The sequence below is a fragment of the Emydura macquarii genome, unplaced genomic scaffold (genome assembly GCF_026122565.2).
Source record: "Emydura macquarii macquarii isolate MOO-44397 ecotype Brisbane River unplaced genomic scaffold, CSIRO-AGI_Emac_v2 contig_1568, whole genome shotgun sequence".
NCBI lineage: Eukaryota > Metazoa > Chordata > Testudines > Chelidae > Emydura > Emydura macquarii.
Window position 1 is genome coordinate 667,560 of NW_027131705.1, and position 27,177 is coordinate 694,736.

The window sequence follows — 27,177 nt, forward strand, 5'->3', positions numbered from 1 at the left end:
CCCAAATCGATGCTTATATCAGCTTGCCTTTTTTGCTTGTGTTTATTTCTTTTCCAGTTCTCTTTATTTACTGTACTGGATGTTGAACAGTCCATTGTGAATCTCTAACATGCAGTTTGTTATTGGAACATCATCATTCACTGTGAAATTTAAGTGGCTGAAATGCTTGACTTCTTCATTTCGAGGATGGCATTGTTAGCATCTGCTGCTTCCTAGGCTTCATCATCATTGTCTTTTTTCCCATTCAGTTGTAGTACAAAGCAATATTAACTTCAGCCATTCAAATTATTAGCTTTTGTGCAGACTCCAAAGACAGTGTTAATGGCACTGGCAGAAGCCTAAGATTGCCATATGTTTCTTCATTTGTTATTCCATCATGGGCTTCATGGAGTTGGTGCAGAAAGTTGATCTTTTGTGCCTCCCTTTTGAGAACCATTCTTAGAGCTTGGCGAAACAAAACTAATCCATTGTTTTCTTGTAGCATATAACATGCTTTACATCTTCAAGGTGCTAAGTACTGTATGCTCTTTTGTCGACCTTGGGACTATCCAGAGATCAGGTATCAAAATCCATATCTACATCTGTAGTGTGCTTATCCACTTGCCTCTTCCGCTTCCATCTTGTTCTTCATTCTCTCTTGGATAGCAATCTGCAAATAAATAGCACTTTATTTGCATAAGAAAGACAGTTACTTGGCAACTTGCATACAGTACAATGGTATTGAAAGTGCAGTGGAAATCCAGAGTTCGTGACCCCCAAATCATTGACTGTTGCAGGAAACTCATGTGCATGCATTATATTCAACTAATTTTTGTCATGTAACAATCACCCTGGCACTTGGAATTTACCAAATTTTGAAGGATATGGAACTATAATATACTTCTGTATTTACAAGGAGTCACCATATAGTTCAGCATTTCCCTCATCCAAAAGTTTAGCTGTGATCTCAGAACCACTGATTCTGGGGAATACAAACACTGCTTGATTTTCTACTTTATTGGGAATGTTAATCCATGTTTCCAAATGCAATGAATAAACATAAAATGAACAGAACCTGCGACACACACATAATATGTTCCAATTGCCTTAATTCTATTCTGGCAAGGAAAAATGTGTTCAATTTTATATGATATGTTAAAGTTATTGCATAATGTGGTGTATGCTTTTTTGGTGAAAGTTCTATTTCTTTATATTATCCATAAGGTACTTGTAGTACACTATATTTTACATTCAAACCTAAGCATACACCTAGTCTCTCCTTCTACATCAATATGACAGTTACCTCATGTATGAAGGATTTGTTGGTATCATTAACTTATCTACAGATAGGCTGAAAAGTATATTAAAAAGCAAAGAAAATTAGGCTGTCAAAGTTCTGAAAGGGAAATTATTTCAATGAGAGGAAAGAACCCTTTGACTCATTTTTCTCCTTTCTCCCAACCCTTTCTCCCTTAACTCCCCTTCTGTCTCTCCCTTGAGCTTCCTATCCCATGACGTTCTCTGACTATCGATCAACAAGACTCTTTTCCCTAGGTAAATCTCATGCACCAGATCTTATGCTGATGTAAATCACTGTAGCGCCATGTGTTTCAATGGCGCTATGCTGAGTGATGATTTATACCAGCTGATGATCTAGGTAAGGGGTTCTCAACCTTTCCAAACTCTTGTACCCCTTTCAAGAGTTTGATTTGTCTTGTGTACCCCCAAGTTACATTTCACTTACAACTACTTGCTTACAAAATCAGACAAACACAAGAGTGTCACAGCACACGATTACTGAAAAATTGTTTACTTTCTCATTTTTACCATATAATTATAAAATAAATAAATCTGATTATAAATATTGTACTTACATAGCAGTGTATAGTATATAGAGCAGTAAAAACAAATTTTAGTTTGTAGTGACTTCGATGGTGCTTTTTAACGTAGCCTGTTGTAAAATCAGGCAAATATCTAGATGAGTTGATATACCCCCTGGAAGACCTCTGCATACCCCCAGGGGTACACGTACCCCTGGTTGAGAACCACTGATCTAGCCAATAGGTCAGAGTTTAACATTATTTGAAAGAGAGAGAGAGCCTGTTGAATGAGAGATTTGGCAAACTGCCAAGACTTTCACCTCCCTTTCACTTGAGACCATCAGGAGTCTAAGCCAAATATTCCTGTTTCCAGCCACTAGCTGAGTAAGTTTTACTATTGAATTAGAATTTAAACAGAAGAATAATGCATGAAGTACACTCAAAAACAGGCTGATAAACCCACATTTGCTTAGGCATCTGTGGGCTGGGCTGCTTGGACTGTTGATCTCTCAGATTTGGAAGAAATCTGAGCGAAGACACACAGTTTGTTAAGCAACATGTTTTATAAAGAATGTCCTCCCGTCTGCTTTTTAAAATACAATAGTATTCTTTTCCTACTCACAATTCATAGCTATTGATAAGATCCCTACTTTGTCTTTATTAGTGATTGCATCTTATTTAAATCACAGTTGGTAGAATAGAAGATTTATATATTGGTATAATAGAAATTTCATATTGGAATCACAGGAAATCTAATGTGTTATTTACTCTGTCACATAACAAAAGAACCAGGGGTCAACCAATTAAATTAACATACAGCAAGTTTGAAACAAACAAAAGGAAGCATTTTGCACAATGCACAGTCAATTTGCAGAACTTATTGCCAGGGTATGTTGTGAAGGTCAAAAGTATACCTGGGTTCAAAAAAGAGTTGGATAAGTTCATAGAGGATAGATCCATCAATGGCTGTTAGCCAGGATGGTCAGGGATGCAAATCCATGCTTTGAGTGTCCCTAAACTTCTGTTTGCCAGAAGCTGAGACTGGAAGATGGGATGGATCACTCTAAATTGCCCTGATTTGCTCCTTCCCTCTGAAGCACCTGGCATTGGCCACTGTCAGAAGCCAGGATACTGGGTTAGATGAACCCTTGGTCTGACCCAGTGTGGTCGGTCTGATATTCTTATTATTACTAGATACTGTTCATTTTACAGATCCTAAAATTGTGCTTGGCACTTCACAGAACAAATAGAAGATAAGGCATTGCGCCCATTTGACCTCATTGCAATTGAAGGACTGCAGTGGTGGTGGAGGGCTGAGATCAAGGCTGGATCAACTGCCAATGGCACTAGAGCAAACTAGGGGGAAAGAAATCTTGGATCCAATTTTCAGAGCTGACATTGCTGCTGTGAATGTGCTCTGTCTGGGTTTGGGGGAAGAGGTACTGGTGGGGAACTGGAGAACCTTGGCTAACCCTGTATGCTTGGCTGCAGCTACTGCTGTCTGCTTTGGAGGAAATGACTATATATATAATGAAACCCATTGAAATATGGATGGATGTAAGTTACTTTGTATATATGTAGGTATAGATATATAGGATGATGAGTTATTTAAAACTCTCTAAAATAGTAAAAAAAAGGTGACAGATCCAGAATATGTGGTGGAGTAATGTAAACATTTTATCAGTGTTCACTTAGGCTGACCTGTTTGAGCTTTGCTACTTCTGACTAATCCCGCTGTCCCAAACTCATGCTCATATCATCATTATACCACCCCACCTCATTCCCCAAGCACCTAAAATAGGGAATTCATGAAGAGGTAGTATGGTGTAAAGATGTTATCAGGATGAGATTGGGACAGCTTCATTACTCACATATGATGAGGACGTAAGTGAGTGACGTAGGCCATTCAAAACTAGGGCTGATAAAACTGTTATGTTGCATAGTCACATTCTCTGTACATCCCACGTGTTTTACAGAAACACTATTTTAGAATTTTGTGAGAATTTAAAACAGCAAACACACTCTTGCATTGCTCCATCTGTAAAGCCAGCTGTTTTAGTTACCATACGTTCAAAGGAACAGCTCAAAGAGGGACAAAAGAATGAACATTAATAAATTTGCAATGCCTCTAAGACCTAAAATACCTTTTTAAAGAAAACAATGTCACAGCTTTGGTTCATTATCTCAGTCCCTTCCAGGGCTACAACTAAAAGTAAGATCTCACAGGAAACCTGAGAAATTTCCATTCCTATTTCTAGCTCTGCGACATTACAAGGTATTGGACCTGATGTCTGTTACTCAAGCTGAAAACAGTATCCTGAGTCTTGTGCCAGTGGAATGTTGGGGAAGGGGAAGGAATTCCATATTTGGAGTGAAAGAGAGAAACATTTTTGGCAGGATGATTTTTTTTTTTTTTTAAAAAGGCATCTCTTTAAAGCTGCTTTTAGGAGATAGATTGATTAGTGGGCAGAGTGCAGGTTAGGAAATCAGGGGCACATGATAAATGCAGCTTATGACATGGCTGTGCAATTAATAACATGGATATCATCACCAAACAGATCCTGCAAGTACTGAATTGAAGCCACTAGATTTGTCACAAGACTATTTACAAGAACGTGCTCTAAAGAGCATATCTCATCACATACATACAGACCACACAAATGAAGAAGTGATATCCATGAGATAAATTGCAGCCATACCATACATTTCATGCAGTTATATAGATGTACTATGAACACACACACACCCCATTGATGTGTATATTTAATCAACAATCAAATATTTCTACAACACAGATCTTTATCACTATTCGGAAGTGGTGTTGAGTTTTTTGCTCTTTAGGGTGCATGTTCTTATGATTAATTTTGTAAAAATCTGGTGACTTCAGGAATTATTGAAATTATATGAATTATTTACAATTGAGTATTTTTTAAAGAAAAAAAGTCTGATATCAATAATAAGAATTCCTGAGCCATTTAAATCAATGGAAAAACATAAAAGTTTATATGGTGGAGGTTGATGCTTGAAGCAACATACCTTATGGTTTTGAAGGAAATATGGATTTGAAGTCAGTATGTTTAAATATATATATTTTTCTCATATATAAATATAGAAAATCTAGCATTCAAAAAACGTCTGTTCATGAAATAACTAGAACTCTAGGCCAGATTCTTTCCTGTGCCATGATACGATCAGCATGGAGGAGAAGGGAATGTCAGAGTGCCACATACAACTTCCTGATTCTCAAACTGCCCCCAGCCTTGCAGTAAATTAGAGGAACCTAGTGCTGCTAATTTACAGCAGCTGGCTATGATCCCTAAGAACCGTGCAGTTGAGAACTTCTGTAGAGGAGTAAGGCTGCAGCCTGCTCCATCTGGGAGTGAGTGGTTGGTTTAGGATCTGTCTCCACCAGGGTTACACCAGTTGAGATTCTCCCCCAAACCTCCCACCAGAGGAATTCTCAATTGGCCAGTTGCAGCCAGATTATGTTCCCATACGCAGCTCAGAAATTATGGCTGAGTATCCAACCCATTAATTTAAACCTGAACATGTTTAGGTGACTCTATTAGCTAACTGACATGCATGGGAAAATGGCAAACGTGGCTTGGAGTACCTACAGTTTTAACATAATAATGGAAGGAGATTTTTGGATGAGATCAGCGTTGATTTTTAATATACAGTGAAACTCCAGTTCTACCAGTTATTTCATTCCTGATATAGATAACGATGAGACTTAATCCCACTTCCATAATACTGCCTAGTGATTTTCTAACTGATATTAAAGAAATAACGACTTCAGTTCAGACTCCTCAATCTCTTTCCCTTTAATTATAGTTCTTGACAACTTGCATTGCAGATGAATAACACACACAAAAAGACATACCCCCAAGGAGAAACTTCACACAGTTTTTCCAACTAATCACAAATACTGAGTGAAAATACGTACAACAGCATATAAAACACTCAATAAACCTCACAAGAGAAACTTATATCCATCACACAAACTATGTAGCAATTACTTTAGGAAGAAAAAAAAAGCAAATCAGACTTTGCATTAGGGACGTTCAGAGTCTCTTATGTGTCATACTTCTTAAGTCATCTCTTCCAGTCATCATCTGGCTCCTCTTATTCATGAACTTTTTAGGAGAAAGGAAAATGTATGTTGATCCAGGCCCACTGAGACCAATTCTGGGCCCCAGGGCAGAACAGTCAATGTCTCTGCTAGAAAGAGATGGCTGAGGTTTTTGACCATGGAAGTGAGTGAAACGCCCTCTCGGGGAGGCTAGCTCCCCATGCTGCCTCTTCCACCTGCGACCCCACCCACCCCCAAGGCCCCATCCCCGCTCTACCCCAGGCCTGGACATCTCCCTGCTCAGCCTGCTCACTGCCGTGTCCCTCCTCCCCCTTGCTGCTCGCTTCATCCCTCCTCCCCCCCCCCCATGCTTCCCTAAGGTGGTGAGCAATAGTGGGGGGGGCCAGACGAGAAGGAGGGAAGGGACTCAGTGAGTGGACTGAGCAGGGAAGGGGGCGGAGCAGGGATGGAGTGTGGGAGGGGCTGCGGCCAGAAGAGGCGGGACGGCGAGCTAGCCTCCCTGAGGGGAAGCTTCAACCACTGCCCATGGTCTCTATCCCATCTGCCGAGGCACTTTTAAATCACCAGGCACCTGGGTAATTGACCCCTTTAATCCCCTTCCCACATTGGCAGACCTGTATCTATCCTCCATATCACACCATTAACCGTGAATTACAAAACAACTCTATATATGTGAGGCCCATATTTATTGATTTAAGATATAGACATGGGACCAATCCTACTAAAATACCCTAAAAATGATAATACCTAGAATGGGTGTACTGCTGGACATTTTCAAAGCACATGTTGAACATTAACTTATTTGTCATCTTCTTCGTCATCAAAACACCCTATAGTAGCCCCATTTTACAGAAGGGAAAAATGAGGCAACACATTTAAATGATTTGCCCTGAGCCTCACCAAAGCCAGTTTAGATCTCTAGGATAACATGGGAAAGATATGTTGCCAACATCCAGCCCTGAGCTAATAGACCATACGAATAATTCTCTTACATACCAATAATTAATTCAACACATAATCTGCCAGTTTTAAAAACTTCCAGGACTTGCATATTCTATCCAGTGTCATATGGGATATTATCCATTCTTTGGATATGACAAATGATGAATGAGAGGGATTTCATTATCCATCCATTAGCCCTAACTTAATCCACTACAACAGCAAAACAGATTTTTTTTCAGGAGTGCGGGGGGAAGGTCTACATTTTCACCTTCAGTGACCCTTAACAACCTGGCACTTTGGCATGCCTTGAGTCCAATCTTTTATTCCAAGTTGTCATTTCAGCTTCTCATTGTATATCAGTTTTTATCTTCCTTAGATGGAGCACACCTATTGACTGGAATTTCTAAGCAGTCAATATTTTTCTCGGTCTTGAAGGAAAGCATTGAAACTTAATATCAGTGGCACCCACCAGTGCCTGATTAGAGCCTATTTATTTACTACCTGCTGCCAAATTTGTATTAAGCAAGTTTGTTGTTTTATCTGACAGATCATTGTTGTGAAACCAAACCTAGACAAATCCAGTTCCTGGATGCTAGGCATGTAGGTGCAAGATGTCAAATCATTAGTTGTTCTAAGTTCATATATTTTATAGTCTTGCTAAGCTGCAGGGCTGCAACCACTTCCCTTAGGAAATGATTTGCCACCCTAAAAGTCCTCATCTAGTTTCTTCTGATATTCAACTTATTTTCCTTTGCATATGTTAATTTGCATATGTTCAGTTACTCATAGTTATAGTTCTCTGGAACAATTTCTCTTTCTTCTGAAACATACAGCCTTGCAGGTATTAATAACTGAGCTTTCTTGTTCATCATTTCACCAAGTTTTATGTATATCCTCCTAAATCAATCCCTCCAAGCCCTTCATCATTGTTGTACTCTTCTTTGAATTTCTTCTTCTTTGTCAACAATAGTCTTTCTGATATTGAGTGGCCAAAAGCAGTATACCATGTGTGACCTCCTCACCAAACCAATAATTCCCTCTCATATTTTCCAATACTCTATCATCAAATCTAATCTATCTAGGTGTTTATACCATGCTGTCACTATGGGATCTGACTGCCTCATTTTTAATAATAGTTTATTAGTGGAGAATTTATTTGGCCATCACCATCCATCTGAAGGTTCTTTGCTATGGTATTTTCATTTGAGGGAAACATTTACATAAATGACAATTTATCTCTCTCCACAAAATCCAGTCTATCAGTTCCAACTACTACTTGCTTGGGCCTCAGACATACTGGTGTCCACCGAAGAAATGCTCCTACTTCATTTGGCAGAAGCAACAATAGTGCGGTGGTTAAGCAATAGATCCTTAATCCTGTGGGTTGTGAGTTGATTGGATTACATCAAGTACCCCACCCCTTACCTCAAAGGTCTTAAAAGCTCAATTTTTCCTGTCCATTTGACAGAGTAGTAATAACCCACATTGGTTAGGAAAGGTAATAATACATTTTCTGTCAATTGATAGAAGAGTCGCCAAAATGTGGAAAGCCTTTAGCAGCATAAAATTCATATGGTCATAAGGTTGATAGACATAGCTCAACCTAGTCCTATTACAAAGCAGAAGAGTTATTTTTCCTCTTTAATCATAGACATAGCTTAAAAACATTATCATATAACCAGGAATCAGTCATAAATTTTAATTCAATTATAAACCTAAATTTACAGCACCTGTCATCACTTTGCATCATTCAAATGCAGCCTAGTTTTGCATTGGGTTCCTGAAGTCATATTTTGCCTCTGACAGTTACAACAGTTCTTGCTTAAACTAGATAGAACAAGCCAGATTGGAGGAACTGATCAAGGTTGTAAGGTTGTTCTCCCCCTTTCTCTTTATTTAACTTGTACTTTGATTTTTAAAAGTTACAAATATGCTGATGTGCTGTTGCATTTCCAAATGTTGTGAAAGATGTTCAGATAAGAAAGAAATATCCTTGACCTCTATTATTAGATGAAGTGATAGGTAGTAAGCATTAATCAGAAATAGTTCCTTTTGCTGTAGCAGAACAGGAGGGAAACCAAAACCAACACAAGCAGAGCACAGGATGCACATTAATCATTAATGAAACTCAAAAATAATCCAGGGTTGATTACAATTGACATGATCTTTGTAACAACAGAGATCCTAAGGGAAAATATTAGTATTTACTCTGTGTAACTTTATAATCTTTCCTCTTAAACAAATAGTAAGAGCATTCTTTATACATCAATTAAAAAAAAATAGGACCAGAACCTACTGCTCTTGCTCACATTGAATAGTCCCTTACTCTGGGAGCAGCACTGCCTACTGATGGAGGTGTACTACTCAGTATTAATAAGTTTGGTAGATTTAGCCCATAGTAAATTTTTAATCTAAATTTAGCCCATCCTAAATTTTTACCTGGGGCACCTAACTGGATTAATAAGAAAATCAAAACCCCAATGAATTTTGTAAATATATATTGTGAAACCTGCTTTATACAGAATTTGGATAGAGCAGCTTTGTAAACTGCAATTCTGGTTGTAGAGAAGTTGTTCTCTGAAAGAATTGGCTTCAGAACTAGAAGGGTACCATTGTATGTAATTACTAGACTAAAATATACACTCTCTAATGCTATCACCTTTGTATAAATTTGCTGATACTTTATGGAATATTAAAGTGTGCTTTGTAAATAAATGTTTGCCCAGAATTTTTACCATTCCCCTCACTTGCTTTCTCAGCACAGTCAGGCAGATCTCATCTTCGGGGTGAGAGAAAGTGGAGTCTCCCTGACCACGATACGTGGACTTCTGTAAATGCTAATGAAGGTGCCCTGCCCACCAATCTCTTAAGGACTAGACAAGACGATTGGCTAGTATTTTCCTCCGATTTCTCTATAGACCAAATTCAACCCTGGTGAATATGAGTTTAACTCGCATTGAAGTCAGCAGAATTCCAACTGCTTACGTCACCTTTATATGTGCATTCCCTGTGTTTAAAAAATAATCCACAAAATTGTTCCTTTTTAATCCCTCGGCCAAATGCCCTAGCCCACTCTTGTGCAATCAGCCTTTAACAGTCCTCATGTGGTACCATAGCTCAATCTTCCCCTGTAGCAAATTGTTTAGTACTTTTCTTACCTGTGCTAAGGGAGCAAGTGAGAGGAATCGCACAGTGGGGTTACTCACCATGGAAGAGTCCCTGTTTCCTTTGCCAAGCATAGCTCCTTCAGCACACATTTTCTCCTCTTCTCACCTCTGCATTAGGGTACAATATTTCTCTTGCTCCCTCTCTCACTCTCTCTTTTCTGTATCTCTCGGAAATCAGACTGGAGTTCAGAGCACTTTCACTACCTTTTATGAGGTAGAATGTGATGTCATAGATGGGGGCAGGGCTAGTCAACTTTCTACCCACCTACCCACCTGTGCTGAGGGAGCTACACTTGGGAACGGAAGCAGTGACTCTTCCACGGTGAGTAACCTTGTTTCTAATTTATACTTTTATGTAAAGCTCTGACTATTTTGTTGGGGGAGGGGAAAGGTTTTAAGAGGGCTTTTTTTGTTGATTGGGTTAGGGTGTTTTTAGTTGGGGGTGGTGAAGACAGTGCTCACACATAATCAATTGCATGTTACTTTTCTAAACTTTAAACAAAAAAAAGTCTTCATTTCCCAAACTAAACTGCTGTGCAGACTTTGAGGTGTAAAACAGCTACCACATTCTCCTTCAGAGATGGCCACATTTTAGTAATGGGCGAAGGGATCCCTCTGAATACGTTACGTATCAATTTAAGAGCCCAGTATTGGTCCCCTTGAAATCGGTAGCTAAACTTCCATTGACTTAATTGGTGAAGAATCAGGCCCTTACTTTGTAAAGAGCTTTGGGATTAAAGGTGTTTTATAAATGGAAGATATTGTTATTCCTGTATTTATTAACTGTGCAGATTTGTCTACTTTTTCAGGATACGTGGAAAATTTCTTTTCTACAGATCTTCTATATCTATTTTTTTCTGCTTAATTTTAAATATGTGTATGCCTACATGTGGACATCAGACCATTTTTAATAACCTCTTTTACAAAAAAAAAAAAATTAAGAAAGAAGGAAAACCATTAAGCAAGTTATCTAAGCCCAAAATACATGATTAAGGTTTAGACACAAACTGACACAATCTTTGAAATTCAAAGTCAAAGCTTTAGAATTCTGTGAATTAAATGTATAGCAAAGTGAAGTCAAACTGGAAATCCTGGCTTTGTTGGTTTATGTCCCAGTCCTTATGGTATTTAAGCATAGCTTTTGTATTTAATAGCCTTTAACACTTGCTTTTCTTTTCTTGGGTCCTGTTATTACTGCTTATGTATGTGTGCGGGGGTTTTTTTCTATATCCCTCAGCGTTTTAGAAAGACAAGAAGGACTGCAAAGATCCTTTACTCTTGTTCTGCCTCTTGGGTACCTATTACAACTGTCAAGATGTCAAAGCTCTCTCACTGAAGGGCAGAAGGAAGGTCATATGAGGGTTTTGGCCTCTAGGGATGGCAGAGATTTTGCTGTTCTTGTTCATTTAAAACTCCTTCCCAACTCTGTGTGTGGGGCCTTATTGTATCACAGTGAATGGTACTAAAAGGCAGTAGTGCATACTCTGTTAATCAAAAGAAAAAGAGAGCGTGATCATAGCCTTTTCAACCTTAGTGTTCTTTAGGTTGGTTGATGACATACTTTTTTTCAGATGACTAGATGGCTCTGAGGAATTGGGTACAAGATGCAGAACCTTTCATCTCTAGGTCTCTGGCACATTTTAGGCATGCAGAGGGATCAGTGCATTTGTCACTTGAAGGCCACAGAGGGTTGGTTCCCCAAATTTATTTTCCAAGATAAATGGGGGTGAGGGGGCATGAAGTGTCCACAGTCAGCCAGCCAGTGGGTGGGGGTTGTACAGAGTAAAGGAGTGGACATCCAAAGTGAAACAACCCAAACTAACAATGGACCAGAGAGATACCTATGGCCAGCCATAATAACAAATGTCTGTCAGTACTAGCCCAAGACTGGATTGGAGCCCGCAGTCTGAAAGGGAAAGGCTAAATAGCCTGCTATTATCTACTGAGCTGTCCACTCATTTATTTTATTAGTAAATATGCTAAAGACAATAAAGAAATTGGAAGTATAAAGAATTTATATTCCACACCACATGGGATGAAATATTTGTTCTGTCATTGGCAATATTTATTTTACTTTCTGGTATTTGTGCATGAAAGTTACATAGTTAAAGTGAAAAGAAAAAGAAAACCAAAAACCTGTGGTTCAGTTTTTCTGCTGATCTCATTTAGTGTGTAAAATGAGCACTGCAACTGCAGCAAGCTGAGCAATTTGTTCCAAATATTTGCTCTTTGAACTAGTTAATCCTTCCCCAACATCTTTTACGAATTACTTTACTGCACTATTTAGTTAAAAAAAAAATTAAGGCACAAATCCAAGTTTGTCTTGGATCAGTTTCACACACATTCTGCCTAGCAGTGTAAGAACAAAAGAGTTACTCAGGTTTATCTATACATGTATGTGCAGGCAGATAAACACAGAAATCCCATGTGGCTTCCTCAAGCACATATTGCTAAATTCTGAGTAGCAGCTTAATTATATGGCTTCAACTGCATGAATCCACACACATTATCAGTGTGATTAATGGGCATCCCGATAATTCCCAAATCCTCAACACTTGCCAGTCTGAACTCTCTCAGAAGTTGAATTAGAGGCTTCTTGGCTGGAAATGGCTGTTATCTCCTCCTTATTCCTTTGCTTATATTGGGAGTGAGGGAGGAGTTGTGAAATTGTGAAATGTCCCATCTGTTCAAAAACTGTGGCAGCTGGCAGATGGAGGATCATCATCTTGCCCTTGTTTGCAATGGCTTTAGACTGGTGTAACACCATTCACATCAAATGTGTTACTCCTGATTTATCCGTGTCTCAATGAAAAGAGAGTCAGGCCTGCAGCATTCAGGGGAGGATCCTTCATGTTGATTTAAATTACAGTTCTTTAAAACCTTGTCCTCCGGTCCACTGGTAAAATGTTAAACCATAGGTGACCGAACACCGGTGGTCAGAGGAACCAGGAAGGAGACAATGACCACCTTAACACCCTAGACTTTTTATTGGTGGGTGAGTCGTCTCTCAAAGACCTTAGCAATTCTACTCAGTCATTTGCCAGACTCTCCATAATAACTAATAATGCTACTTTGCATTTTCACGGTGTATCTCATCTGAGTATCTCAAAGGACTTTGCAAACAATGTAGCCTCACAAAACCCATGACAGAAGCAAATATTATTATTAATATTATTACACTAATTTTACATATGGGAATACAGGAGCATGAAAGGGAGGGTGAAAGGCTTGAACAATGCCATTATAGCAAGTCCTGGGCAGAAAAAATCCACAGAGTCATGATTCCCAGTCATGTTTTAAATCACTAGCTTCTCCTCCTAGGCCGAGATAATTTTTTGAGGCACCCCCCCTTCCCTATCCAGGGCTCACCAGTTCCCAGTCTCCACTCTCCATGACAGAAAAGATCAAAACAAAGAGAGCTAGTGGCTGGGGATTGGATGGAGGACACCAGCAATGAGAGGCTGCAGAACTTGTACTGTAAAGCATCCCAGTTGTCCAGAAGATTGCATGTCTGTTCTGAGACCATCTTCTGAGCCATGAAGACTATATCTTTTGCTGTCAGTGCCATTGTTATTTAGTCTACCATTTCCATGATAAACCTAATTGGAGAACTGCTGGAAGCAGGTCCAAGCACTAGCAGCTGGTGAAAAATGGTGACTCAGCGGAACAAGGCTTCTAACAGCAGGAACAAATATAAGAATTACATTTAATTTACACTTCATTACTTCAATAAGTAGGATGAATGGAAAAATAATAGGAATGGAAGGGACAGGAGCTGGCAAAGGAACTGAGGAAATAAATGAAACAAATAGCAATTTTTCATTTTCCCTCTTGTTCCACCAAAATATTTAGCCAAACAATCAATCAAACACAACTTAAGGGAGAGAAACATTTTAAATATAGGGCGAATGACAGCCCTGAGCTATGCTTATTATCTGTTCCCTAGACCATGGTTGCAGAGTGGGATATATAGGAAGTACTCATGATACTAGACTTAGTGCTGCAAGAGGTATTACCAAATCATTAGAAGTGGCACCAGAAGCTCCATAGTATTCACCAGTACAGTTAGAACTAGCTTCAGAGTCGTGGCCATTTTTTACCAACACGATTAGAGGAGACACCCAAGATAGCAACTTGGATTCATATAAACCCGTCACTAAATATTAGCTTCTCAGTTGATTACAGTGGAAATGGTGCTGACAAAGAAGAATTAAATACAAAAGGTGTCAATCTGCTTTGGAAAGCAAGGTTGAACATTAAGAGGCAATACTTATCATATTCTCACCAACATTCTTAATAGCCATGGATAGATTCTATCCAGTTATGCCCTTGAAGTTTATAGACATAGACTGGGCCTATTCTGGTCCAGAGGAAAAAAAGGGTTGGGTCTTTATTAAAGCTCATTACTTCCCTCTCCAAACCACAGCCATGTTTATCTTAGAAATTGCATCGCAAATTTTAATAGAGGAATGTGACAGCACCAGAAGATCTACCAAAAGAATTGCATCACAAAGTACGGAAACCCAAGAAATGTTCCTCTCAGCCTTCAGATAAACTAGATAACATCTCTCAGGTTCAAACTGGTATTTCCAACACCAAAAAATAAAAAATTATAAATGAGAGCCCAACTGGTAAAAAATCATGAGATTTTTAAAACAAATTATATTTGGGGTTCCCGTTATTTATCTTCTGATTTTTAGCATTTAGGATTCATTTTTCAAAGTTTTCTTCACAACCATGGACCTAGAAACTTACTTTTTTACGTGAGAATTTCAGCTTTTATTATTGTGAACACCGAGCACAATAATCTGAGATCTTTAATAGAACACCAGATATAATGAAACATACAATAAAAGCACAAGAGTTAACAATACTGTAGAACAAAGATGAAGCTCTTTGTTCATATGTGCTAAAAAGACTGTCCCACCCCTGATATTTAATGGGAAAAGATCTTTTCCATTTATAATTCAGAAGAGACAGGCTTTGGAAATCTTTCTTTTCAGAAAATGTAACTGGCTTTTGAACACTGTGATCAGACAGATGTAGATCCAGAGGATTTGGCGAGTATATCCTTTGGGTTACACTCAGGGCTTGTCTACACACAAAATGCTACAACAACACAGCTTGCACTGCTGTACTACTGTAGACACTACCTATGCCAACGGGAGAGGTTCTTGTGTCAGCATAGTTAATCAAAATCCCCGAGAGGCAGCAGCTAGGTCAACGGAAGAATTATTCCATCAACCTAGTGCTAACTGCACTCTGGGTGAGGTTAGCTTGTCTACATTGCTCAGCTACGTGAGTTAAACCGACTTCATTTTCTACTTTAGACCAGGCTTCAGACTTAAGTGACTTATTGTATGTGAAAAATATGAGTTTGGGATGGGGTGGGGCTGTTTGATAAATGGAGCCCATCTTCTTGTATCCAGGTCGAGGCAAAAGTTTAAAAATATTTTGCAAAGATCATTTATGTAAATAAACCAGGGGTCTTGGAGCCACTAGGTCTTGGTGAACTTTTAACTTTTTTGTAGCATTTTATGGACATTAACTAATTAATAATCACAACACCCCCCTGGGGTAAGTAATTATCTTCATTTGGCAGTTGAAGAAAAAAGGCGGAGAGATTAAAGACACCAATTTCCAAAGTATCCATTGATGGTTTTTGCCATAATTCTTAGCCTGTTTAATCGGAGACAACTAGCAACTGATTTTTCAGAAGCACAGTGCACCCACAGAATTAATTTACTGAATTGGGTGCTGTGGGTGCTCAGTAGTTCTCAAAATTAGGCCCTCAGTTTAGGCATTCAAAAATGGATTCAGCCATTTGTAAGAAGCATTTTAAAAATTTTCGGCCTAAGTATGTTGACCAAGGCCACAGAAGAAGCCCATATTAGACACTGCAGTCCCATCTTCTCCATTCCATGCCTAGGCCACTGGACCAAACAGTCTCTGTCATGCTAATGAGCTATTTTTTTTTATTTTTTTTTGATGCTAGACCTCGAAAGAGATTCTTAGCAGAGGAAGTGGTTCAGATGCAGACAGCTGAGAAGGCTGTCGTTGGTAGCATCTGCGCCCAAAGCCATGGAAAATTCATGGATCTTCCACAAAATAAAGGGACACACCATGGTTTTCACAGACACCAAATACTAGCTCGAGGCAACTGTACAGAGAACCATAAATAAGCAACAATAGACCAGGGTTGTCTTCACAGAGAGAAAGGCTAGGGGGCTTCCTTTTATTTTCCCTTTTTTAAGTAAAGGCTGAGATTATCCCTCTAACGTTTTAGGTTAATGCTAAATTAGAGAGAAGGATTGGAAGGTGGGTAGCATTATTCTGCATATGCATAGAAATGAGTGTCCCAAGGATATTAGCACCAAAAAATCTTAAAGCATCTGAATTACTTAGACTGCATCATTAGTGCATTTCTTGTTAGAGTACAGTTCCTTCCATGACACTGACTCTCAAAATAAAACTTTGTCCAAATGAGTTATGATTTCCTTATGTAACTAGGGAATGTAATGTATAATTGCTAAAGGCAATAGTGTTGGGCCAGCCAACTCTGATGAATTGTTAGATATCTGTAGATGCCAATTATTTGATTATTGACCTCTAGCACCTTTCTTCAGTGACCTCTGTTGTGAATTCTAAAAGTTGGCCAAATGGAGCATTTTTCACCAGGATTATAGTGTCCTGCAAACGCTTTATGCATGTAACCGTGACACTGAGCTCAATAGGAATACTCCTATGGATAAAGTTACTCAAATGTATAAGCATTTGCAATATTGACATATGTAGTGAAAAGGGGCCTTTGTTGTCTAAATTGGGCTTAATCTGCTCATTTTACTCATTCAGGTAATCCGACTGAAACCACAAAAGTTTGACATGTATGAAACTCCTCTTGTGACTAAGATGAGAGGGGTTTGGCTCATTTTACTTTTCCCTGTTTGTTCTTCCTTGGAATCTCTTCTGAATTTTTAACTCACTTGTTTGTGTTTTCATTTATTTGCAAAGTAGTCAAAAATACCTAACAGCTTCATTTAAGGAATATAATGGCCAGTGGTATCTACAGCTAAACAAATAATGAACAACTTCATATTCACAAATAATGTATTCAGTGATTGACCAGAATCTTCATATAACCTGTAGCACGGCTAAGCCTGTGCTGAAAAATTGTATTGTACATTTGGCCAGCTGACAAAAAATCATATCAATTGGAATACAGGTCCTCTATTCACTTGTGTGAGCAGACTTCATGTGGCCAGAACTTCTTTTCCTTCTTCCTTTTGCTATGAGCTCAGTCTTGTAAGGTGCTGAGAGACTGGTCCAAAGCTCATTGAAATAAAAAGGAATCTTTCAATTGATTGGGTTTTGGACGAAGTCCTGAGTGCTCTCAACTCTCACTGACTTCAGTGGAAATGGAGGAAACTCAACGCCTCACAAGTTTTCAGCACTTGTGGGTTTGAGCCCTATGTTAACATTTTTTTTTGTTTTGATACAAGATGCAAAATGTTAGTTGGCAAGCAATGAAGAACCATACCACTATGAAAGCAATGAACTGTTGTCCTGCCAGTATTGGCCATTCAGCAAGGCTGTTGCATCCTATTTATTTCAGAACTGCATATGTTTCATGGTTTTGATAAGCTCCTCTTAGGAAAACCATGTATTCCAGCACAGTCATCCTTAAACACTTCTTATGCTGACATGGGCAAAGGCAGCCTCAGACATCTGAATTTAGTTAGGAAGCAATTTGCCTTCAGAATGTGAGATTTCGTTTCAGATGAAGACAGGAACATAACACATACACAGATGATCTGACAGTCTTACAAATGGAAAAGAAGTTGGACAGTCACACTTTTTAGCAATATAGATTGAAATGCCACTTTGTCCTGTTTGATCATACTGACAAAATTAGAAGGATCAGCTGTGGCTAACAGTCTTATGAAAAGAAATGTGCTAGTTTATGTGGTTTATTGATGCCATTGTACTGAAAGTCCATAGCACTTTGTGTCTCATAGTTATGCTACTTGGTGTTGACTGTGCAATAACCATTCAATATGACTCTATTCCGAGTCTCTCTGGGTAAAAGATGACCTAGAAAAAAACTTCTAGTTATATTTGTTACATCTTTAAACCTTCTCATAAAAGGCATACAGTCCAGAACTCAAATCAGAAGGAGGCAAATAAATAATATTGACCAGTTATCCTGTATCATAGAATCATAGAATCATAGAAGATTAGAGTTGGAAGGGACCTCAGGAGGTCATCTAGTCCAACCGCCTTCTCAAAGCAGGACTAACCTCAGCTAAATCATTCCAGCAAGGGTTTGTCAAGCTGCAGCTTAAAAACCTCTAAAGATGGAGATTCCACCACCTCCCTAGGTAACCCATTCCAGTGCTTCACCACCCTCCTAGTGAAAAACTTTTTCCTAAATCCAACCTAGACCTCCCCACTGCAACTTGAGACCTTTGCTCCTTGTTCTGTCATCTACTACCATTGAAAACAGCCTACCTCCATCCTCTCTGGAACCCCCTTTCAGGTAGTTAAAGTCTGCTATCAAATCCCCCCTCATTCTTCTCCAATGCAGACTAAACAAGCCTAGTTCCCTCAGTTTCTCCTCTTAAGTCAGGTGCTCCAGCCCCCTAATAATTTTTGTTGTCCTCCGTTGCACTCTCTCCAACTTGTCCACATCCTTTTTGTAGTGGGGGCCCAAAACTGGACACAATACTCCAAATGCAGCCTCACCCATGCCAAATGGAGGGAAATAACCACTTCCCTCAATCTGCTGGCAATGCTCCTATCAATGAAGTAAGTAAAGAGTTGTGAAGGAATGTCAAAGATTAAACCTGCACAATCAGCCTCTTACTGATTTGTATGTATCCATCTTGCTTGTGAATCTCAGCATGTTTTATGAAGTTTTGTGAGTATGCATACTGCTTACCTGAATTTTACTTTACTGAACTTGTGTTGGGCCAGATATTGGATTCTCAAGAGACTTCTTGTTCTGGGCAGCTTCAGTATCCGTGCTGACAATGTATCTTCTGTTAGGTTGGGATCTTGTGTCTTCTCCCAAGGTATTCTTTGACTCAACCCACACTGGAAGGCATATTCTTAATTTATTTTTGTGATAGGCTCTTCATCCTCTCCTCCACCCTGCAATTAGGCCTTTTCCTCAAACCAGCTATGGTAGAGCCTGTCTCTGTTCTCCATCCACAGACACTGACAGATCCAACTGAGAAGGCAGAATTGTTTGGAGGATTTTATTGTTGTAACATTGCATTTTACCACCATTGACTGAGTAAAAACAAGAGCTTTATGTAAGCTCGAAAGCTTGTCTCTTTCACCAAATAGAAGTTGGTCCAATAAAAAATATTATCTCATCCACCTTATGTCTCTGATATCCTGGGAGCAACACAGCTACAACAAAATTGCAAAATTAAAAGCCATTGTGATAGTTATTGGAACTATACATTGTCTGTGGCTATTGATGTGGTGGACTCCGGGCATCTTCTTCTCTAGCATCATCCTCCAGGTCACTGTGATATACAGACAGACTATGGCAGAAGATGTAGAAAGGGAGAAGGCTGGAGCACCACTGGAAGAAGACTCATTCCATGGTCCATCAGTCACACAACAGAGAATATTTGTGCTTCTGTGGCTATGGCTAAAACAAAGAATGCAATGTTCCAAGTGATGGTGTCTGTAAAATCCTGGGGTGAAATCCTGGCTCCATTGAACTCAAGGACAAAACTCCCAATGACTTCATAGGAGATAGAATTTCACCCCTGATCTGTGGAACTGTTCCAGATTGTAGGCATCCTAATTAACCTAGTCTGTCTTAATTTAGTAACAGAGTTTGAGTGTTTCTGAGAGATCACCTGTCACCCTACATCCTGCTGTAACAGCTACAACTGACGTGAAGGATTTTGCTTTCTCCTCCAATAGTTAAAAATCTTCAGGATTAGTGGCAAGGGTTTGTCAGGTGAGGGTCCTGCCTAAGGAATTTGCTCACCTTCAGTTTGTCACAACTGATATCTTGCAATATTGAAGGCTTGATGCAAGACATTTTTGTTTGCTTGATCTTGTGCTTATTTTTCATCCCTTTTGCTATCATAATTTCATGTAATTAAGATATATCAATTTTGAAAATAAATAAATAAATAAAAAGCCTACCTACTACAATGATGCCTACCTACTCCACAGATCTTTAGAATACATTTTACAGGATGGGGGGTTGTTATTACTATTTACTGTTGGTATTATGTTAACACCTAGAAGCATCAGTCGTGGGCCAGAACCCCTTCATGACAAGTGGTGTGCAGGGAAGGTCTTTATACTGTCAGTTCACAAGCTTCAAACCAGCACTGAAATGCTGAGATTTCAAATCAGCAACAGTGATATAATAAAGTTCTATATGTACACAAGGATTCTGTCTGGGAATGTTAGCCAGTGTAATTATTGAATATATCAGTCTAACCTTAACTTTAGCGTCAAGGTCAGATTTAAGTGACATCTAAGGGAGAGGTGTGGAGGTAGCAGGGCAAGATAGACATTGTAACACCTTTGGAATAGTAAGGAAAAATGTTTAGGACTCTTCCAAATGACTGGAGTATGGTGGGAGATGAACAATGGAAGGACAGGAGGACATGGCAAAAGTTATCTTTATAAGTTGAGATATTATTTCTCAGTGCCTTCTGAAGATGAATATTGAGAAATAGCCAAATATCATCCAATATGCATGAAATATGATGTCTGTGCAAAGAGGATTGAAGTGTTCTGTGGTATGTGGATAATATTAATTCATTAAATTTAAAGGAATGGCTTTATAGTTTTCTGATGTGTGATCTAATAATGTGCTGCAGTTTTAATGCAGAGGGCAAACATGAATTTTCTAATATAGTTATACTAGCTAAAGAAACACTGCTTCCCAAGTAGAAGCCTCATCCATATGTCCAGGTTCACTGCCTCGCACGCCACTCTTGCTAGTTTGAAATTTCACAGTTTTTTCACATTGATTTAAGACCACTGACCCAGCAGCACAAGGATCCATATCCTTGGTTCCTGCAGAATTTATGACAGATTCATGGAAGAAAGTACAGTTTTTTAACATTCAGTTCCTATCAGGATGGAGAGAAGCCAATAATAATAATACTTAAATAGTAATAGCTGGACAGCATTAAAAACTCAGTGGCTTCCATTTGGCTTGTGTTCCATATTTTCATTTCAGGTGTTAAAATATGTGTTCTCATCATACTTCATTCAAAAGATAAATGCTGACAATTTGGGATGTCAGCCATTGACATAAGAATGGTATTTTGATAAAGCAATTTCCAAAATTTCAGCTGGAATGGAATTACTGCTAATGAATTACTGCTAAAGCACATAAATCTGATTCTTTGTGCTCCAGTAACAAGTCTCCCTTACTCTAGATTCTATCATTCTAGAAAATGTGCAATAGAAACCAATCCTGCACTGTCAGGGGCATGATCTAGCTGACCTAATCAGCCAGCCTGATGCAAAGTGCCCTAGCTCCATTGAAATTAGCTCCATTGATTTACCCCAGCTGAGGATCTGGTCCAATATATTGTCCAGTGCTAGAACGAATGGGCCAGAATCTCATGTAAGGCCATAACTACACTAGGAACATTTTACTGATATAGCAATACCACTATGTTGCCTTTTTTTTTAAATGGCATAGCAAAATCACTACACTGGAGGGCTGCATTAGAAGAAAATTGTTTATGAATCAGCCAACAAAAGATGGAATACATGGAATACATGGGACAATGAGAAGCCAGTGAAATTAGATGGTATAGCGTTAAAGTGTGTGCAACAATATAAATACCTCAAGTCAGGGTTGAACCATGATAGGAACCTGTAGTAGATATTGGGAGTCGCATGAAGAGCTCTTGGTGCAAATGGAGGGATTTGACAGGAATTCTCTGCAATAAGAACATGCCAAGTAAACTGAAGAGCAAAGCGTGTGAGACCATGATTAGGCTATCCATGGTATATGGGTCAGAAAGCCAGTGAATGAACAAGAGAAAAGAACAACTACTTCATGCTGCCAAAAGGAGAATGCTTAGGTGGACGCAGAGTGACATGAGAGTTGATGGGACTACACAGTGATATGGTATGAGACATCATGCAGGTGGCCTCATCACGTAAAAACGGAGGAAATATCAACTGAGATGGTTGGGTCATGTGAGATAATGAGATGTGGGGTGTGTTTGTCAGAGAGTATCAGATCTAGTCATTGAGGGACAAAAACCAGGAGGAAGAGCCAAAATAAGGTGGCCTCGAGATGCTGCAGGAGATGGAGAAAGTCAGTGTCAGCTTTGACAAAGTACTCGATGGGAATGCTTGGACATGGACATGAAGAAGAGCTGCTGATCCCCACTAGCAGGACAAGGTGAAGGCGAGAAGAAACAATACAAGCAAAGTGCTCCTGATGTGGACGCAGCTGTACCAGCAAAGCTCCACTTTGCACTGATCTAATTAAACCTCCCCCAGCAAGTGAAACAAAATATGCTGGTAAAAGTGCAGATTTGCTGGTGTAGCTGTGTCCACACTGTATCTACATTATTGCCATAACTACATTGGTCAAGGAACCATACCTCTTCACGTCCATGACCAACATATCTGTGCTGACAGAAGTCTGTAGTGTAGACCCAGGACTAAGTTACACTGAATCCATTGTAGGTATTCTGGATTTAGACCCTGATTCAGCACGGTACTTAAGCACGTACCGAACCCAAAGTGAGTGAGTAGTCTTATTTGAAATCCCTTTAAAGTTAGGCATGTGCTTAATTACCTTGCTGAATCAGGACCATGCACCAGTGTAAATAAAATCAGAAGGGGATTTCAATGGGGTTAGTGTGTGGGTGGTATTATTTGTATCTAATACACAGGAAGTCAGACTAGATGATCCGGTAGTCCCTTCTGGCCTTACACTCTATGACTATAAAGGCACATCTACACTGTGCACTCCGTTCAGTGGAGGGTAGAGTATATACACTGCATGCCCCCGTAGCACGGGTAGAAATAGCAGGGTAGAGGGTGAGGCACTTCTTAGGTGAGGAAAGACACACCTGAATCCTGTGGATATGTACTCAGGTATATATCCTACATGGCTCTCTACGCACCCAAGCAGTGCCTTCCCTGCCGATGCTGCTGTTTTTAGCAGTGAAAAGACCAAACAGTGGGGAAGGACTCCAGCAGTCAAGAGGCAACAGGAAAACGCTCCGGCAGCTCCCTGTGACAGGGAAAGGCTCCGGCAGCTCCCTGCAGTGAGAAAAGACTCTGACAGCAAGAAGCTGCCAGAGCCTTTCCCTGCCGAAGGAAAAAGCTTCAGCAGACGGGAAGGACATTAGCAGTGGGGAGGCAGTGGGAAAAAGCTCTGGCAGTTCCCTGCTGCTGAGCCTTTCCCGCTGCCTCCTCCCCACCGTAGCCTTTCACTAAGACATGTAGCTACACACCAAAGGGTGGACCCAGTCTGCTTTTGATTGTGGAGGGTAGCTACCTATACCTACATGCCGCCACAAGTGGTATGCACATAGAGGCAGTGTAATAATGAAACATGCACTAGTGACTACCTCCACACAGCAAACCCCATCTTAAATTAACACTTTAACATATCTTAAAACTTTCTACTCCACTACCATTTGACCATTAAATTTAAGACCTCCTCTACTGTACGACTGTTTTGCGCTGGATTCATGTCTGATGACTTAAAATAGGTTTCACTGTGACATAAAGAAGAGTCCTGATATTTCAGTCCGGTGTTCTTTATCTCTTGGTAGTTGGAGAGGATAAAAACAAAGTGAAAGTTTTTGTAGGGCTGATGTGTATATTTATGTTAACTTTTAGGATCATTCACATGCCCTCTAACTGTAAAGAGTTATGGGTCAACCGGTTTAATTTAAAATTAATGTAATTTAAATTACGTGTTATAACCTATTATTACAGATAAAATAATATCAGTCACTTCTTCAAGGACTATGTCTTTGTTTAATTAATTAAATATGACTTTCAAAAAAGCTAAATTCAGTTAATTATCTTTTATTACTACATTTATCTCTGTTTTTTTTATCATCACAAATTAAATACCTATTTATATTAAATAGAGACTTCCATACACAGAAAATAAAATGGGATCTATTTTTTTCTTTTTCTATTCTTGACAATTAATGTTGGCAAAATGATTTATTCATCAATACAAATGTGTCCTCTCAGTCTCTCAATATTGTGTGTGTTTGCCTCTCTGTGTGTCTTCTTTTATTAGAACACTACTTATATACATATGGTTTTGGATATTGTCATAATGAAACTGGTAACCAATCAAATCCAACATAACTCTGATCTCAAAATGGCAATGATTCCCATTATATGTAGGACCTACCCATAGTTCTTGGTACAATTGTCTGTTTCCCATTGTGGTAAGAGAGATGGTATTAAAAGCCATATTAAGGATGCAGAATTTGTGCAATATAACTAAGTCTGTTTGGGATTCCCTATGGTTTACCTACCTATAATTGAAAAAATGCAAATGACAACAAGTAATCAGTGAATTGGCGAGTTATGAAACACAACCACCTACCTAAACGAATTAAAAATTCAACATGTCCAGAGAAATAAGTTAATTACAATCCAATGGGAAAACAGCAAGGAAAGGGGGACTATATTCTGTTTTCTCTAGCTAACCATGAAACCTTTTTAACATTAGTGTTGTGGCCACATTCCAATTCGGGTTACATTGCAATGTTGTTTCAACTGATTACTGCACTTTTCTTTTCTCCAGGTCCTGGCCCCAGATCCAGCAGAGCACTTTATTCCATTTGAATTCAGTGGAATATCTCATGTGCTTAAATGAGTTACTAGATTAGGGACTTAGATTGTTGTATAGTGTTACTGTTCATAGCAGCTGTGTTCTACCCCACAGATGGCTGCATTTGAGTGGTGGGTGTAGTGATTCCCGTGTTGGTTGTTGGTAATACATATTTGTAAATCTATAAAATGCTGTGGGATGGAAAGCATTACAGAAATGTAAGAGGGCATTACTATAATTGTGAGAAAATATTCATTTATTTACATAGGACTAGATTTTGGCCTGGTCTATTTTACAGAGTTAGGTCAATATAAGGCAGCTGACATCGACCTAACTCTGTGTCTACACTAAAATGTAACTCCTACTGATGTAACTCGGCCACTACAGTGAATTAATAACTCCACCTCTGTGAAAGGCGTAGCGCTTAAGTCAATGCAGTTAGGTCGATGCAGTGTCAGTGCAGACACGGCTTTGCTTACATTGACTGTTTCTGCCTTTCAGAAACCATTCCACAATGCCCCACACTGGCAGCTAAATCAGTGCAAGTGCTCCTGGTGAGGATGCGGACCAGCGAAAAAAGGAGCATAGTGTGGACATGTAAACCGATTCAATTACCGTGATGGGTGTATATCAACATAACTTAGGCTGACTTAATTTTGTAGTGTACACTTGTCCTTTGCCTTAAGACACGTCTCTGAGCAAGGACTGTTGCCAACAGTGGTAGCTCTAGGAGGCATTCTTCGTCATACGCCTTTCTGAGTCGCAATTCCTCCCTTGCTTCCTCTTGGCTCCCAGGGAATACTAGTTTACTGTTGGCCTATACCAGAAGTTAATTGGTGGGTACTAGCCCTACAACAGTGGGCTGGGGTGGATCCAAGGCTCCATCCATCTCACACCTCTTCCTTGCTACCTGATCTGGGGATGAAGAAAGCAGGTGCATAGCACTGCTTATTTCTGTGCACCCAGGAACTCCGGTTCTGTTAGCCAGAGTAGGGGTGTAAGAGGGTCCTGCACAGTTATATAATCCACATTTCAATCTAGCCCTTACAGTGGTGCTCAGTGCCCATCCCAATGGCTCTAGGTGCTTTTGTGACATTTAAAATATACGACAACCAAGAATAAGATAATTTAAAAACGACAACAAACTTCCCTGATAAAGCCAACCAGACTAAACAATAGTCATTAATACTAATAGTAATAATTAATAATTCATCAATTTGAAAGCCTGTCATTGTCTAGTCTGGGACTCTTGCATAAGACAGGCTAAAGGACTTTCCCGTATTCATTCCTGTTTTATGTCCAGTAGTTGTAGTTGAACATATCTTTTTGAAAAACAGCCAACTTTGTTTTAAACGTTTCCAGTAATTGAGAATCCACCACAACCCTTAGTAAAGTATTCCAGTGGTTATTTACCCTCTCTGTTAAAAATGTACATCTCATTATGAGGCTGAATTTTTCTAGTTTCAACTTTCAGCCATTGCATCTTGTTATGCCTTTGTCTGCTAGGTTGAAAAGTTCTTTATTATCAAATTTCTGTTACCCATGTAGGTACGTACAGAGTGTGATCAAGTAACCCCTTACCTTCTTTTGTTAAGCTAAACAATTGAGCTCCTTGAGTCTTCTGCTGTAAGTCAGTGCTTTAATCATTCTTGAGGCTTTCCTATGAATCTTCTCCAGTTTATCAACAGCATTCTTGAATCGTGGATATGAGAACTGGACACAGTATTGCATGATTACACCAATGCCAAATACGGAGATGTTATTTCTTTACTGTTCTTCAATATTTCCCTATTTATACATTCAAGCATTGCATCAGCCCTTTTAGTCACTGCATCATACAGGAAGCTCGTGTTCAGCTGAATATCCATCGAGTTTTTTTCCAAGTCACTGCTTCTCAGGATAGAGTCCCCCACGTTGCAGATGTGGCCTATATTCTTTGTTCCTAAAATGACCTGACATTTGTCTGTATTGAAACTCACATTGTTTGCTAGTGATCTGGATTGCTTAGCATGCTGACACAATGCATCAGTGACCTGGGCTCTTCGTTGTTATTTATTTCATCTGCACACTTTATCAGTGATGATTTTATGTTTTCTTCCATGTCACTGGTAAAAATATTAACTAGAGTAAGACCAAGAACAGATCCCTGTGTGACCCCACTAGAAACACACCTACTCAGTGATGATTTCCAGTTTACAATTATATTTTGAGACCTATCAGCCAGTTTTTAGTAGATCTGAAGTTCACCTTTTTGATTTTGTATTCGGGTTTCTTGATCAAACTGTTGTGTTGAACCGAGTCCTATGCCACACAGAAGTCAATACATCAATACTAGTACCTTTATCAAATGAA

The 27,177-nt window shown here is 39.2% G+C and overlaps 1 protein-coding gene across 3 annotated transcripts in view; it reads left to right on the forward strand.

Annotated features, from left to right (window-relative positions):
- Positions 1 to 27,177, forward strand: part of CTNNA2 (catenin alpha 2) — a 689,583-nt gene that overhangs the window by 652,821 nt on the left and 9,585 nt on the right. For 2 of the 3 annotated variants that reach the window (XM_067555203.1, XM_067555204.1), the window contains exon 18: positions 10,180 to 10,323. The exons of the other annotated variant lie outside the window; for it this stretch is intronic. In XM_067555203.1, coding sequence (XP_067411304.1) covers positions 10,180 to 10,323 — 144 coding nt within the window. The remainder of the gene's footprint in view (positions 1 to 10,179; positions 10,324 to 27,177) is intronic. 3 annotated transcript variants of the gene reach the window in all.